Source organism: Octodon degus, unplaced genomic scaffold (assembly GCF_000260255.1).
Source record: "Octodon degus isolate 3935 unplaced genomic scaffold, OctDeg1.0 scaffold00061, whole genome shotgun sequence".
NCBI lineage: Eukaryota > Metazoa > Chordata > Mammalia > Rodentia > Octodontidae > Octodon > Octodon degus.
The window spans coordinates 11,352,996-11,370,572 of NW_004524637.1; the positions used below are offsets into that span (position 1 = coordinate 11,352,996).

Here is a 17,577-nt window from a genome sequence, read left to right on the forward strand (position 1 = left end):
GCAGGTGCTTTATTCCACTGAGCTATGTGGCCGGCCCCAACCCATTCTTATTCATGCAAGTCCTATACACTTGATGGTTACTGTTCTTTTCTATCTTAGCTGGTAATAACAAAATATTAAGCCTTCCCTGTTCATGTCCTCAGGCATCGATGTCCTTGGACTTCCGAGCTAAAAATCAATCTTCTGATTAACCTCACATAATCAGGATAAATAGGCCAATTTTCTGTACCCTATTATGGCCCAGGCATTTGTTTTAAAAGTTTTTTTTTTTTTTTTTTTTTTTTTTTTTTTAACTTAGGCTCCATGAATGTGGAGTGTAATTGATGAGTCCTTAATGTCAAACTGGAGTAAAAACAAAACAAACAAACAAAAAATTGTCAAATGAGTACTTTGGGGCTTTCTCTGCATGTTTATTCTTCTACTGAATCTAAATTTTGAGAATTCTTCCGGGTGTCCTGGTGCAGCCTTCTGCTCCTAGAACTGCAGGAGGCTGAGATGGAGGGGAGGATTGCAAATTTGAGGCAGCTCAAGCAATTTATTGAGAACTTTTCACAAAATAACATTTGTTTAAATTTTATTCATTTATTTATTTTTGGTATAGACATAGAAGTCTGTTCTTTTTTTTCCATTATTTTATTGAGAAACAAATAGCAATGAGACAGTTTCAAATCAAAGTGGTAGGACAATTTCAATAATTAACACATTGCATACTCTCTTCCTAGTGGTTATTTGCAAAAAAACATTTTTGAAAAGGGCTAGGGATGTAGCTCAGGGTGATGACCCTGAGATCCATTCCCAGCACCAACCAAAGCAAACCAGTCTAAACTAAAAAAACTAAACAACAACGAATAAAAAAGAAAACATTCAACAGATATGCATTAAGTATCTAGTATATGCCAGTTTTCTTCTAAGTTCTGGGGCAAAAAAGTGAAAAGATGTCCAATACAGGGTAAATTAAGTATGACAGTCACATATTAAAAAGTTAGCTCACCATGAAAATAGGCATGCAGGAATATTGCATTACACATCAAATGATATGCATGACATAATATGAATAGTAAAGCAGAGAGGATAGATATTTGCATGTTTTTAGGTTTTTTTTTTTTTTTTAATGTATTTGGTTCAAGGTCTCACTATGCAGCTTGGACTCATAGTGATCCTCCTGTTCTCAGCCTGCTCCAGCACTGAGATTACAGGCATACACCATCACATCCAGTCTCGGTGGCCAGTTTAGCACCCCTGGGGGTGGGGCTGCCGGTGGGGCAGGTGGTGACAGGGATTGAACCCCAGTCCCTGTGCTTGCTGTAGCTCAGTGGGCTATCTTTTTTTTTTTTTTTTTAACGGAACCAGGGATTGAACTCAGGCTCTTGCTTGCCAAGGAAGCACTTATTCCACTGAGCCATCTTCCCGACCCCTCAGTGGGCTATCTTGCCAGCTCTCAAATTATTATTTTTGGTACCTACACAACTTAGTTGTTGTCTAGGCTCTCAAGTTTGATTTGGCTTTCTGTAGGAACCTTGCCACTTACTTTTTGGTGTTAGGTAACTGGCTGAGATTTTCTTTATATGTGCTTGGAAATTCCATTAGTTTATTTCACATTTTTGTGTCACCCAAAACTTTAAGTGATGCCTTTGAAAACTGATGTAAGATAGGGTGACAGTTGCTCTTGAACCCTAAAAGGCAAGCAAGTGGGCTGAACCAAAATTGAAAATAGGACCCTGTGGATGAGTGGGGAGGTCTTAAATTTGCTTTTAGATTCACAAATTTGCCTTGAATATATTATGCAAATTATTTAATAGAGATTTTTCAGATTGCTTACAAATACAGGAATGAGAAATTTCAGTAACTCATTGCAGATCAGCATTCGCTCAAAACTCTTCCAGCAAAAGAGATAGTAAATCACTACTTCTAAATTTGTCCTTTTAAATGTGGTTATTTATTAGGATGTACTTTTTATCTGTAAGTGAAATGTTTATCTCAGATATATTACTCTATATTTCATGGAGGATCTATGGAAAATACACTCTACCATGTTAAGGAAAAATTGTGATAATGTACCTGTTTTTTACAGCTAATTTTATAGTTTGTAGGAAAAAAGCCAAGTGATGGGCAACACTTGGTTATTATGCATGAACTAGCTAATTCACTGGGCTTTTAACTGGAGCTTCCTCTCCCACTGTCAATCATAGGTTCTGGTGAAATAGAATCTCAACATAATTAAGAGACTAAAGCCAATATGTAACACTCCCGTAACTCATTTAAAAATCAAGTACGAATGATTTAGTCATAACCTAGCCTTATATGCCTAAATGTTTTACATTAACACTGCTGTTACATTCTGTGTGTGTGTGTGTGTGTGTGTGTGTGTGTGTGTGTGTGTGTATATATATATATATATATATATATATGCTCTGAATTTAAGTTATAGACAATGGAGTAAGGAAATCAGTTGAAATAGGAAATAGAAATGGATTTTAGTACAATATTGTGTACATCATTAATGTTATAAATGACTTTCTCATGACCAACTTTGTAAGCTATCTGAGGCAGCGCATCTATTATAAAAATGTAAAGTATTATTGAGAGAAAGCAACTTTTTTCAATCTATGAATTAATCTTTCCTTAAGACAGAGGAGTCAGTCTTCCACTTGGAATCGCCTATCATTGTAATGTATTTTAGACATTATAAAAGCAAAAGGTTAGCATGCCAGAAAATATGATGGAAGATGATTCCACTGGAAATAACAACCAAGAAGTCAAAATGCCTGAGAATAATCTTAGGAAATATTCAAACTTAATATGAAGAAAAGAAGAAAATTACTCATGAAAGTAAAAGGAAAAGATTTGACTGAGAGATACAGTGACTTCTAAGATAGAAAGCCAGAATATAGTCTGAATATAAAATAAGTCATATTTTTGTGACAATCTGCACAGTTATTCTAAAGTTCTTCTGAAAGTAAATGTTTAGGGGAATCGGAAGGTAAGAGTAGCTGTAAATGAAAAATAAAGGTAAGGCATGTCTACGTACCTGAGATGGAAATTTATCATAAAATTTCCAAATTGAAATGCCATGGCTTTGACATCATCCAACAGCTCACTAGAGGATACTGGGAAACTAGGGCCCAGTGTGCTTTGCGGTTTAGTGGTATGCGAAAGATGAATTTTCCGATCTGGGTGGACAGTGTCAATTATTCAGTAAGTGGCAAATTCCCTGGAAAAAAGATACATGTCTACTTTATAATTTCCACAAAAATACATTACTAATAAAGGTTTTAGTAGAAGAAATTAAACTATAGGTCTAAAGATATAGCACCACGGCAAAGTACCTATCTGGCAAGCGCAAGGTTGTTAGTTCCATTCTTGAAACTAACCAAAAAAAAAATTAAACTATAGAATTATTCAAATAAAAATATAGCTGGATATTTATATACATTGGAGTGGAAAAGGTGTTTCTATGAGTGCCACCAAATATATTTCTCATGAAAGAAAAGACAAATTTAACTCCATCAAAAATTGCATATGGCAAAATATGATACAAGCTAAACTTGCATAGTATCAGCACAGTCTTCTTGATAGTCCCAAATGTTTCTTGTGCTATGTTGTTTGTCAGGGTGAAGAAGGTGACCAGGGAGAACCAGGAGACGCTGGAGCTCAAGGACCTCCGGTAAGTATTTTTAAAAGTATCACATTTTTATATAAATATTTTTGCAAATGACTCATGGAACATTTTTGATTTACCACATAGATTAATAGCATTATATCAACACGGTATTTTCCATTTTCCCACCAATCCACAATGAGAGACAACCACCTATTTGAAAGCACATATTTTAACTAAAAATTGTAAATACAATTACACATATTCATTTAGTAGACTGCAGGCCTAGGCAGTCTGAAGATGGACACTGAGCCCAAGATACTAACATCTCTGTTACGTTCTAAGGGGCTATCACATGACATCATGGGAAAATGTTGTACGCCTGGAATAGGCAGTAGGTGTGAAATCCATTGGGGTAATGTAGCTGTTGTTGCATGTAATCCTCATAATTAGAACATTCCTATTTGTTTAGAATCCTGTCCTTTCATAAAATGTTGGTTGCTTGTGCTTAGGAAGACTTAATGCAATAATTTCTAAGGTACCTCGGCTTCAGCGTACTTCAATTTAAAATGTTTGCAAAGTCAAAAGTTAAGTTATTTTTGGATTACAGCAATATGCAGTTGGCATGCTGTTTCCTTGTCAAAATGGATGACAAATATGGAAATAGTGGATGCAGAACTGTCATTGAATGCTGCAGCTAGCGTGGCTGCTCCTCACGGAACAGACGGGCTCAGGTATCATGGGAGAGAGGGAGGGGGCCCAGGCACCTTTGTCTGGTCCACAGGACCACCCTCTGCCAAAGAGACTAGGGAACTGCGCACGCATCAGTGTTTACCTAGAATTTAGAGGCAATCGAGCTCAAGGAAACACATCATGGAATCTGCGAGAACCAGGCTCTGCTTTTAGGCCACGTGGAAATTCCAGGCGCTCCAATTCCAGGCGCTCCCGGGAGGAGTGCAATGTTTGTTCTGGACACTGGAATAGCCTGAACCTCTGATGAGAGAGCAGAAGGGGCCGGGCCTGTTTCCTGGGGCAAGGAGAAGGAAGCAATAGTGGTGAACAGTGTAGATCAGTTTTTGTTTTTATCTTCCTTTGTCCTGGGCATTGGCCCCAGGACCTTTGCACCGAGCTACATCCCCAGCCACTTTCATTTATTTACATTTAGACAGGTCTTGCTAATTTGCTAAATTAGCCTACCAGGTGAGATTCTGACTTCAGATCCTCCTACTTCATCCTTCCAGAGTGCTGGGGCTGCTGCTGTGCCCCACCATGCCTGGCTTTGTTCTTGGTGTGATGAAAGTTCAGTAGGGATTCAAAAGTTTTCGGAGATCAAGTATCAATGCTGAGTGGGGCATGCAGTGTTTCTTGTCCTTTTGGTGATTGGGGGCAGGGCTGTCACAAGGTTTCCATGGGAATCAGATGTTAATTCTATGAATATATGTGCATGTATATATAAAATATATATATGCACATATATTATTAATGTATAGATTTTAAAAACGTATCTCTTGGCATATTTGTATAAAACTGCATTCCTCAAAGGGGTCATTTCCAGAGACTACGTGTAGAATCTCTCGTCACTGCTATTGACTCAAGTACTTTTTGAGTTCTTCGTGTAGCAACACCTTCAGAGTTGGTACATGATCCCTACAAGAAAGAGCACTTGGGGCCAGCGAGATAGCTCAGCGGACTAAAGTGCCTGCTTAGGCAAGCTTAGGTACCGCGATTCTGTCCCTGGCACCACATACCATACCAGCCCTGCCCCCAGGCCAGGCTGAGCTGGCAAAAAAAAAAAAAAAAAAGAGCACTTTAACATAATGTGGCCACATTTCTGCAGAAATCCTAAGTGGCTGCCCTAAGCTGGTCAGCCTTCACACTGGAATTTCAGTCCATCCCTGTAATGGTCTATACGTTGTGTCAACTCGAGAAGTTTAGAAGTTTAATTAGTGACTCAGCAGGGAGCCAGGATTTCACTTTGTAAACATCTTCATCCTATGCAAGAGGAGTGTCTGGACACTGTGTGAGTTCTACAGCTGCAGCCCCAGGGCAGTTTGTTGATAATATAAGGAGCGGGGAGAGGCTGGCTAGAAGCCGCTGCTACCCTTCCCCTTGCTCTTCACTGTTTTCTGCCACCATGAGCTGCTGCCCTCTGCCATGCGCCACTCTGCCTGGGAGCCAGCCAAGTATAGACTGAACCTCCCCAAACTATGAGCTAAATAAACTATTTCTGCCTTAATGTTGGGTTTTGGTTATTTTGTCCCGGCAATGAGTGAAACGTAACTGAGACAATCCCTGACTGAAATATGCAGAGTCTGTGGCTGGCCTCCATGGAGCGCTGGCTATGGATGTGCCTCTTCTTCTCCCAGTGGAAACACGAGGCAAATGGCTGGCTTAGAGCTAATTTACCTTAAACCAGGGTGGAGAGTTCCACCATGTCCCCAAGCAGCTTCTTTGCTATGAGGTATGTGGTCCCAGGGGCTCCAAGGGGACTCCTGCACTCACCCTTACCAAACAAGGTCTCTTCCTGGAGTCTTCCCATGTAGACCAAGAATATTGAATGGGCCCATTTCAGGAGTGGCGGGGACTCTATAAATAGTAACAGTGCCCCCACTTTTGGGGCGGTTCCCTCCTGTGTCTGAGACGAGGTAAGATGGGTTACTCCTACCCCAGTGCAGAACTCAGAATGTGTTTTACTATCAAAGTGAAACCCCACGCGAGAGTGACGATATGGGTTTGATAAAGACTCCAACTCCATTTCTAAATCACAGGCTTCTGTGGATTTCCTAAAATCCACTGCTTTGGGTGGTGGATATTGGTGGGAAAAATTATTCAGGCTTTAAAATCTTGTTCCACATAACTAAGTCACAACTATGCAGGAATGGCAGTGAAAGTTCTGTACATGAATTAGAAGAGAAGTTAAACCCATGATCAGAGTTGCTTGTATGCCCATGATGTTTATTTTCTGATCATCAAAGAGTTGTGCCAACTCAACTATTAAATATTTGTATAAGTCTCCAGACTTTTAGTACAGAGTTTTATCATCAGGGTTCTTCTTGGAATTTTCCTTCTACAAAAGAAAAATGTGTCTGTTTTCGGGCTGCTTGTTGCTTCTGGTTATGATAACCTCTTTCTTCTGGATCAGCTTTGGAGATAAGACTTTGAGCAATGTTTGCTTTAACTGAAATAATTAACTTTTCCTTTCTGTCTTTCCAGGGAGCTCAAGGCTTGAGAGGCATTACTGGCATAGTTGGGGACAAAGGAGAAAAGGTAAGATGGTGATGATAATAGTATAATATCAAAATGCATTAACTATTTAAAAATATGGCCATTTAAAAGTCACTTCTTAAGCAACGTCACTTGATGCTCTTCAGATGCGCATAGTTAGGGTCTCACATTTCTGTTGTACGCGCTGTTGACATGAATGAGCAGCACGTGTGATGTTTATCATCCGTCACCTCTTGGTGTTCATGGAGTTGGTTACAGGATCCAGCCTCGCCTGGAGTACCAAGCTGTGCACATGCTCAAGGCCCTTATGGAATGTGGACTAATATTTGCGCACAGCCTGTGAGCTGTTAAATCCTCTTTAGGTTATTTCCAATGACGACTACAAGCCCACGCTCTGTAAATAGTTGCTATCCTGCATTAGTTAGGGGATAATTACAAGGAAAGATGTCTTTACATGCTCAGTGTAGAAGCAATTATTCTGCAAATATTTGCATCCATGGTGGGTCGAATACTTGGGTGTAGAGCACTGTATTCTGTGTGTCTGCTGTCTTGGGAAATTAGAGTAAGCGGACCGTTTGTCATATTTGTTGAGCATCCTCAGAAGTTCTCACGGAGTGCTGGGCAAATAGCTCCGTGGATTAAAGCGCCTGCAAGCAGGCGCAGGGGCCAGGGGTTCATTCCCCGGGCCTGACCCCAGGGCACACTGCGATGACAATTGAGACTGGGCATGGTAGCACACACCTGTAATCCCAGCTCTTGTGAGGCTGTAAACAGGAGTATCACTATGAGTTGGATCTAGTAGTGAGACCCTGAACACCCTGTAGACCCTTCCCTAAAATACAAAAAAAAAAAAAATTCTCACAGAGAAACTGGCTACCTCTCTTACTTCTGACCAAGAGAGGCAGAGACAGAGGCAGCAAGAAAGGAGAGAAGAAGGTAGGACACGTCCCAGGATGCCCTGAAGTCCTGCTCACGAGCCAGCAGGTCCTCTTTAAAATGTGTTTAGGGCTGGCAAGATAGCTCAGCAGATTAAGCGCCTTCTTTGGCAAGCACAGGGACCAGGGGCACACTAAGCCTGAAACCAAATCTGGGTGTGGTGGTGCACACCTGTAATTCCAGTGCTGGGGAGGCTGAAAACAGGAGGATCTCTGCGAGTCCGAGCTGCATGGTGAGACTCTGTACCAAATACATTAAAAAAGGTGTTAATACACACGGCGAGTTGCAGAAGGCAGGTTTGCCTAGCACTTCCTTTGGAAGGGATTTTACAAGCTTCTAGGAAGCTCTGCAGAGGTAGAAAGCCTGCATAGGGGGCTTGTCACTTACTCCGAGAGGATTAAGCCAAAGGCTAACCATAAGGCCAATGAGGGAGATAGAAGTGAATCCGAAGGCAGGTCCAGGAGAGCTTGTAGATGAAAGAGGGACTATGGAGGACCCCACGTAGGTGGTATCCAGAGGATGCCTGGCCCAGCTGTGGAGTGCTACTGATGGTTAGGCTAGCTGAGTGAACACTGCAGGAAAAAATGAGACTCATATGCTGACAAGGCCCTCAGGAATGTGTTCCTTGACTCTGTGTGTGTGTGTGTGTGTGTGTGTGTGTGTGTGTGTGGTGTATCTAGCTTCTCTGTCAGACAACAGTCACCACATCTCAGGAAGTACACGGTGGGAAAGCCACCTGGAAAATTAAAAATCATTGTTGCCCCCCGCTTCCGGCCTGCCTCTGCCTTGTCAAGGTTAGGAAGACAAATGTGTTGGTGCCATACAGCATCGCAGAGCCTTTTATTAACAAATGCCTACAAGCCACACATTGTTAATGCTTCACACGTGAAACTCAACCTTTTTTAAATTATTGAGATGCACAGCTGTGTGAACTGAAAGCCTGGCTCATTTACCATTTTTTATTTAAATTTCACTTTTTTTTTTCCAGTCTCTCTGTCTCTTCTAGCCGATTTCTTTTTGCCTGCCTCCTTCTTCTATCTTCTCTTGAATATTTATTTCCTAAAAACATTGCATTTAAAACAACATATTAGTCTTGCACTTTGTTATATTTGGACTACCTGAAGTAACATTCTGCAGCTCCTCTTTCATTAGATCTTAAAACCCATTTATTTTGATAATGGCAAGGCCTTCCCTTCCTCTGGATTGAAATCATCCCCTAAACTATGTGGCCCCGCATTCTGAAACCAATTACTGTTCTTGATATGCTCTTTATTTGAGGTATTTTTTATTCGGTATTTTTCAAAATTTCTCATTTCCCTTGATTTCTGTCAAATTGCTTTTTTTTTTTTTTTTTTTTTTTTTTTTTAAAAAAAAGCTCTTCTTGTGAATTCAGCCATGGAGTGGTTACCTAGTAACAGCAGTTTGGGTCTGAGCTGGTGCTGAATGAGGGGGGGGAGAGAGAGAGAGAGAGACAGAGAGAGACAGAGAGAGACAGAGAGAGACAGAGAGAGACAGAGAGACAGAGAGACAGAGACAGAGAGAGCGAGCCAGAGAGACAGAGACAGAGAGAGAACCAGAGAGACAGAGAGAGAGAAAGAGAAACAGAGAGAGACAGAGAGACAGAGACAGAGAGAGAGAGACAGAGAGACAGAGAGAAAGAGAAACAGAGAGAGACAGAGACAGAGACAGACAGAGGCAGAGAGAAACAGAGACAGAGACAGAGATAGAGACAGAGACAGACAGACAGACAGACAGACAGACAGACAGACAGACAGAGACAGAGAGAAGCAGAGACAGACAGAGATGGACAGAGGCAGAGATAGAGACAGAGACAGACAGAGACAGAAGGAATTAGTCAAAGTCATTTGTATAAAGAAGAGCCTGGGTTCTGCTTTAGGATGCAGGGCGAATGAAGAGTTCATGCTTTTCCTGGGTCTTCTAAATTCTTTCTTCCATACTGAATGCAGAATGGCTTTGCTCTAGTTTTTAGGGATCAAAGAATTTCTTTCTGCTTCTGTTTTGTTTTTTTTTCTTCGATTTTACCTATATCTGATCCATCTATCAAGGGTTTTCTGATTTCTAATGGTTCCTACAAATGCTGTGCACCTGGGCTTCTTGCCCTGCCATCTCAACAACGCTCTTTAACTGCTCGGAATCTGTTTGTCTTCTATGCTGCTCCACCTGGCTCGTTAGGCTTGTTGTTGTCTGTGACTTGGTTTGTTATTTTCTTTGTAGATAAGAACAAAATTTAAATGTGGGAGTTGTATATCTATCAAGGAGCATATATGACGAGCACCAAAACATTTTATTTTATTATTATTTTTTGTTGGCCAGCTTAGCTCACCCTGGGGGCGGGGCTGGTGTGCCATGTGGTACTGGGGATCGAACTATGGTCCTTGCCTGGGCTTGCCTAAGCAGGCGCTTTAGACCACTGAGCTATACTGCTGGCCCCTGTACTTAATTTTACAGATCGCATTTTGAGTCCTATAATGAAACTAAGGAAGTGATATGTATACTATGTAGGCAAGCCAGTGACTGTTTCCAGATAATTAGGCTTACAAAGCTCTGGATTTGTTTTTATGCCATCGCTTGGTAGGTCTGTCATCAAGGAAAAAGGTAACTGTACCTGACCTGAACCCATCAGAGGCTAAATGGGCCTGGATCCTGCTCACAATGCTCAGCACGCTCAGGCCTTCAGCAGTTCTTTCTTCTGAATCATGCGGATGAACTTTCTGCCCTAGATCCTGGAGGGGGACCCTGTATCCTGGAAGTCCCTTCACCATGGTGACATTTACGTGTCTGCTGTTTTTGTGGGGTGGCCCTGTGGTCTTCCTTGTTAATGAGTCCCACAGACACAGGGAACCTAGGGGGGTGACCACCAAACACCCTTCAGTGGATTTGTAACGTTCTGTGGACAAGTACCAGTGTTTTTAGTATCTGTGATCATTAGCAAATGGGTACAGTGTTAATGCAAACTCTTCAGAGAGGTATCAAAGATGGTGCCGAAGTGTCTGATGGGAGTCTGTTCTGACCAATACGGTGCCTGTTACAAACACAAGACCTTTTTGTCAGGCCAGTGCATTTCTTTAAAAATAGAACTGTATCGTTGAACATAAATGACTGATATCAAGTTTCTTTGGCTTTTTTTTTTTTTTCAGGGTGGTCGGGGCTTAGATGGAGAACCAGGACCCCAAGGTCTTCCGGGTGCACCTGTAAGTGTTTTTCCTTTTATAAAACTCAGTGACACATACACACCCACATATATATATATATATTTTAGCAATAATACTTACTTTGGCTACGTATATATCGGTATGTTCAAGTAGCTTATACATATGAATAATAAGCATGGGAAAATGGGCAGGAGTTTTGTGTTTGCTTTAAAAGTTATAAGAAGGCCCATTATCTCTTTCTTGGTCACAGAGAAAAGTTTCTCTGATATGAATGATTTTTAATCAGATAAGCTCATACTATTAAGTTTTTTTGTTTCTTTGTTTCCTTTCACTTTGATTGTCAAGAAGCTTAGAACCACAGTAAGAACCTCATGCTAGTTCCTGGGGAGTTCCAATCCTTTCCTCTCCTATGGATCCAGATCTCATTGTTTGGTGTTTAATTACCTTACGTGTGTGTATCACTGTAGGCCACCTAAGCTTTTTTTTTTGGAGGTAAGGAGAAAAAAAAAAGAATAAGATAGAATTTCTACCTATCAAGGCCCTGTGTTAGAGTGCAAGAGACAGAATGGAACTCAAGCTGAGCTAAAAACAAATCAGCGCCAGAACATGGGGCAGAGGGAACCTGTGCAAGAGAACCTCAGTGGAAGGTTGGTGTAGAAAGCCATCCTGGAAGGAAAGGTGGCCACGTACAGCAGGGCACTGCTGGTGGCCACGGGCTGAGGGAGCCCATGGAGAGGCTGGCATAGTCTGCATGGAAAGCTTGTGTTAAGAAGACGAACTTGACTAGATAAGGTAGAGCCACATTGTGGGCAATGTTTGATGCTGTTCTGAATAACTTCATGTTTTCTAGTAGCGATAGAGAGGCATTCAAGGTTTTGGAAGGACTAAGCTATTTTTCAAAAAAGTTGTATTTCAGGAAGCTACATCCTCTCACCTGTTTCCACTTATACCATATCAATATTAATTGGCTAATTTTGACAGAAATCATTGTTACTAAATGAGGAATTAAATAATATGGGAAAAAGATCTGCAACAAACCAACCCTCAACCCACCATCATGCCAATGAGACTATCTAGTTATCTAGCTAGTCAATTACATCGTCAATGTCAATTGTCTTAATCATTTTCTTTATTCCTTCTTCTAAGACATGGAATCCAACACACACATCTTAAAGGGATTTATTTTGGTTCGCAGTTATAATCCATGGTTGGCTGGTGCCCAGGTGAACAGCCTGGCAGAGGGCATAGTGGAGGGCGAGTTGTTTAGGTCATGGTGCTCTATGAGCAGAGAGTCAAGCCATTAGCTGGCGTGGGGACAGAATCTTGGGGGTCTTGCCACAGTGACCCACCTCTCCCAACCAGGCCCCCCCATCAGCAAGCCAGCCTGTATCTTCCTACGTCCATTCACCTTCCAAAGGATTGGTCTGTGACCCTTGAGCCTTAGGGGCCATCTAGGTATAAACCATAACAGTGGTGAAGCTCCTGACATTGTCACCTGCAGTGTGTGACTGCACTGACTTTAAGCGCAGGTCCACGTAGTACAGTGCATTTAAAATAACAAAGGATATGCGAGTTGCAATTTTTCTCGTATCAAGATCATGTTTTGTCCTTTTTTATTTTAAGGAGACTAAAAAATAATTAAAAACATTAGAAACAATACAAAATTTTAAAAAAACGAGACAAGAGGAATTCATCAAGTGTTGTTATATTGCGTATTGTTGTCTTCAAAGCAGTCGTTTAGATAATCAGGTAAAAGCATATGAAGTTGGTCAAAAGATTAAGAATTAACTGTTCCTTTCAATAAACCAATAGAAATCATTGGTACAACTATCTTAGCTATCTCATGTGTGTATGTATATATTTAAACATACAAATATATATATACACATACATACATACATACATACATATTAAGGACACATAATTTTTATGAAAACTCTTCTTTTTTATTGGTACATTTTAGGTATACATAGTGATCACATTCATCATAGGGAACTGTACCTGTATATGATGGTAACTTTTCTTTTCCCCCCTCATTTTGCTATTCTCTCTTCAACCCCTCATGAAAACATTTCTTTCGTTAATCATCCAAGATAGATTAAAGCCATTGTGATAAAAGAGCAATAGTTTGGCACCACAAGCACTGCTGGCCCCGCCCCTGGGATGTGCTGAGATGGCGGGGCGCGCACCTGTAACCCCAGCGCTTGGGAGGCTGAAAACAGGCGGATCACTATGAGTCTGATCAGTAGTGAGACCCTGGAGACCATGTACTAAATAATAATAATAATAATAATAAAAAATCAGTAGTTAAGTAATGTGGATGATACATTCTAATTTTAAAAAAGTCTACCAATAAGTAGTTTTTGCTCAGATTAACATTTTATGTTCCACAGGGTGATCAAGGACAGCGAGGATCTCCAGGAGAAGCAGGTCCCAAGGGAGACAGGGTGAGTTTGAGGTCCCCTTAATCACACAGAGCTTCCTGCTTCTCACTGATTTTGCTTACTTGTGTGACATATTGCTTTCCTTCTGCACCGTAGGGTCCCCAAGGTTCCAGAGGGATTCCTGGAGTCCCCGGGCCCAAAGGAGACACGGTGGGTGCTGAGCTATTTGTACAAAGCCCAGTTTTCAAAGAATGTGGCTATTTCTAAGAAACAGAGCATTTCTTTGTGTGTGTCTAGGGTTTGCCAGGAGTGGACGGCCGCGACGGGATACCTGGAATGCCGGGAACAAAGGTAGCTGTGTGGCTTAGGCCACGAGTGCGGGGGCTGCCTCTGCCCCAGCCAAATGAGCCCAGCATTTCCATGACAACGTGACCAGCAGAGACTTACTTAGCCGGCTTTGGCTTTCTTTTTCTTTTAAATTTTTAATCAAGTGTCAAATACAAAATTCTTTTTAGAAGAGCAGACTTGTGTGCTCGGATTTAGAAGCTCAAATTGGCCCCTTGACAAAAGTGGGCTGAGGACAGTGTGTGTTTTGATTGAATTCATGTCATCTGTCCCACTGCATCCCTGTTCCACATTCAGTCGCATTTTAAAAGTGCACCTAAGGTCAGCTTTTGGGAAGGATCCTCTCCCACAGAAGGGCTGTGTTTTCCTCCTTATTAAAAGAAATACAGTATTTCATACAGGTTCAAGGACATGCTATTTTTTTTTTTTTATTTTCAGGGTGAGCCAGGGAAACCTGGGCCTCCTGGGGATGCAGGATTACAAGGTTTGCCAGTAAGTATTAGATTCTCTAAACGTTCCTTGGCTTATACACATGACTTAGAGATATGCATTGGAGGGCAGAGACGTGTTACAAAGGTTGATAGGTTCTAGGGGAGCTATGATGTATCACTTTTATGTTTTTACACTTTTACATTTTGGTGCTTTTTCTCTAAGTAACTAGTAATTTCTCATACCTCTGTTTTAGATGAGTCTTTTCTTTTTAGTTTTCTTTCTTCCGTATATTGTTTTACTCACCCTGGTTAGTGGGCTAGTATTATATAGTTGGTCCTCCTTCTAACCAGTCTTGGGGCTTGTGTTAGCAGGGGTGTGCTACAAGGGGGTTGAGAATTATTCTTGCTGAATAATGTACCTACAAGTTTCCATTTTTGAATTATGTGCTGTTTTAAGGCATCCAAAATGGTGTTTTCCTGCTGTGATGTAGCTGAAAATTCATGTGGCTTATAACACATGCATTCTTGACTCTTTGAAGGCAAATATTTCAGGTTAAGAAAGGATTCCATGTGATAGCAAAGACAGGCCCTGGTCTGTTGTGATTTCTCACACTTTTTAAATAATCAGACTCAGGGCAACATCTGAAATCCAGCATCAGCCTGCTACTCTTTTTCTACTGCAAACTCCAGCATTTTCAATGGGCTCTAATTTCATTATTCTGTACAATAAACCTTTTCTTTTCATGTATTTAGTACAGGGTCTACAGGGTCTCACTACACAGATCAGAATCAGACTTTTAGTGACGCTCCTCTTTTCAGCCTCCCAAGTGCTGAGATTATGGGCATACGCCACTATACCCAGTCTCAATCACCACATCTGCACCCCGGGGGCATGACTGGCACCACCTGTGGTGCCTGGGATTGAACCCCAGTCCCTGCATCTGCCTAAGTAGGTGCTTTAATCAGCTGAGCTACCTGGCTGGCCCTGTGCAGGAAACCTTGTTAGGTCCCTGAGGCAACTGTCTTACCTGTAAGATCTCCTATTGACCAGAAAATGGGAATGTGGTCTCTTTGGTAAGTTTGTTCTTCAAAAATAACCTTATTGTATAGGTAGGATTTGCCTACAGTGCGTTCATCTCAACAAGCCAGATACAGTAAAGGAATGGCTGTCCACTCTAGGTAATTCTATAATTGGTGGTGTGGAGTTTGAGAATCAGAAGTACCTCCCTCCCACTAACATTCTACTTGGCTTCTCATGGTCTTCTAGGAGGAGCCACTAAGTCTAGTTCTCCATTCTTTTAGGGTGTGCCTGGAATTCCTGGTGCAAAGGGTGTTTCTGGTGAAAAGGTAAAAGATTAGACTTTTAAATCAATATTTTCCTTTACTCTTTTATTAATATATTTTCTTTATGATTTTTAACATTCCCAGCCTACCCTTTATCTTATATTGAACCCCAGGAGAAATCAAAAGTCAAAGCCTTACAGCTTTGAATGCTAATCTTCTTTCCCAGCTGTAGAAAGTTGCTGATTAGACTTTCTTCATGAAAATGTCATAGAGATAGAGAAAGTTTTATTGTCTTTTACTCCTTAAAGGAGGAAGATATTATTAAGCCATAGAGCTTATGTCAGTGATTATTATTAAGATAATTTAAACTAAAAAGATAGTAAGCATTTTGTTCACATACAAATCAGCGGGTGCTTATCATCTATACAGAATCTAAGTACAAGCAATGAAAACAATAGGCGAAAGACATACGTAAAAGGGGTAAAAGACAGCTTTGCTGTGTGTGTGTGTGTGTGTGTGTGTGTGTGTGTGTGTGTGTGTGTGACAGCTTTGCTTTGGAGTGCAGGAGATGGAAGGTGAGCGGTGTAGCTAGCAGTCACTACTGGAGTGCATGGGTGCAGCCTTCCACATCTTAGTGTCCCCCTCATAAGCAGAGGTGACCCCAGAGGGCTGAAGCTGAGGAACTGGGCATGGAGGTGGCATCGCAGTATGCGCTGGCAGGGCTTCCCAACCGCAGGTCTTTGCATGCCCACCTGATCCTGAAAAATTTAATGGTGCCAGTGTGAGATCTCAGGGCACCATGAGGCAGTGTACAGAAGGTGGTGAAGGAAAGGCATAATTAACATCACAAAGAAAGGGAACCTTTTTAGGTTTAGTTCCGTTATTTAAATATTATAGGTGTGTTAACTCAGCAAAATATTCTAAAAGAGTCCAGTAGTCCATAATAGTACAAAAAAAGGGGATACAGATGAATGTCCATTTTGTATTTGTGTATTCAAAATGGTTAGGATAGATATATAGTTATATTCTCTTAATGAATAGAGGGATTTGTTCTAATGATGTTTGTAAATAGGATATCATGTCCGCATCTTGTACAGCAATTAACCACTAGGAAGAATGTATGCAATGTGTTAATTATTGCAACTGTCCTACCGATTTGGTTTGAAACTGGCTCATTGCTATTTGTTTCTCAATAAAATTATGGAAAAAAAAAAACACAACAAAGAAAGGAAACGGCTCTGGCTGAAGGGGATTCCTTCAAACAAAGCCAAAAACATTCCTTTTTTTGACATCTGACCGTAATATACTTCTGGGACTAAAAGTATTTTGGATCACAAAAACTTTGATGTAGTCATCCTTCCAAGTTCTTAATGCGAAATGAGGAGATTAGGTCTGTTCGGCTATGAGCAGTACCTGGGCTGGGTGAGTCGGCTGAGGATTAAATAAACTCGATTATTCTGAATTACTCTAAAAAGATGTTGCTTGCTTTTAGGGCAACACAGGAGCCCCAGGGAAGCCCGGGCAGCTGGGAAATTCAGGCAAACCGGTAAGATCCCGCTGGACCTTTCATCAGTTATGGCCTGTTGTTATGAGGGGCTGTTAACTTTCTCTCTCTCTTCCTCATAAAAGGGCCAGCAGGGGCCTCCAGGAGAGGTGGGACCACGAGGACCCCGGGGGCTTCCTGTGAGTACTCCTGCTTGCGCTGCCTTCCCGCAGGGACTGTGGGCAGGCCTCGCTTCACAGGGGCATGTGCGCATGCCCTCCCATGTCTGCGCATGCGCAGATTCCCTCCCACGTCCGGGCGTGTGCAGTTGCTTTTCCATATTCGGGCATGTGCAGATTCCCTCCCATGTCTGCACACGCGCAGGTTCCCTCCCACATCTGGGCACGTGCAGATGCCCTTCCACATCTGGACATTTGGTAGCGCCAATAGACAGTGGTATAGGAGTGCTGCCTAAATTCACACCACACCTTCCTTCCAGAAAACAGAAGCAGAGATGAGGTGATTATCATAATAACCTCTTCTCTCAATGCTTTTTGAAGAAAATGTTTTAATGTGATTAAAAACCCCAACTTTATTAAGATGTAACTCACATACTGTGTAATTCTCCTGTTTAATCTGTATGCTGTATTGATGTTACACATAGTCCCAGAACTGTGCAACACTCAGCACAATCAATATTAGAACATTTTAGACAGAA

General features: G+C 41.4%; 1 protein-coding gene across 1 annotated transcript in view; it reads left to right on the forward strand.

Annotated features, from left to right (window-relative positions):
- Col9a1 (collagen type IX alpha 1 chain) overlaps positions 1-17,577 on the forward strand; it is a 78,371-nt gene that overhangs the window by 19,165 nt on the left and 41,629 nt on the right. The window contains exons 13-22 of the mRNA XM_023718698.1: positions 3,611-3,664; positions 6,812-6,865; positions 10,918-10,971; positions 13,326-13,379; positions 13,473-13,526; positions 13,614-13,667; positions 14,100-14,153; positions 15,395-15,439; positions 16,869-16,922; positions 17,006-17,059. Coding sequence (XP_023574466.1) covers positions 3,611-3,664; positions 6,812-6,865; positions 10,918-10,971; positions 13,326-13,379; positions 13,473-13,526; positions 13,614-13,667; positions 14,100-14,153; positions 15,395-15,439; positions 16,869-16,922; positions 17,006-17,059 — 531 coding nt within the window. The remainder of the gene's footprint in view (positions 1-3,610; positions 3,665-6,811; positions 6,866-10,917; positions 10,972-13,325; positions 13,380-13,472; positions 13,527-13,613; positions 13,668-14,099; positions 14,154-15,394; positions 15,440-16,868; positions 16,923-17,005; positions 17,060-17,577) is intronic.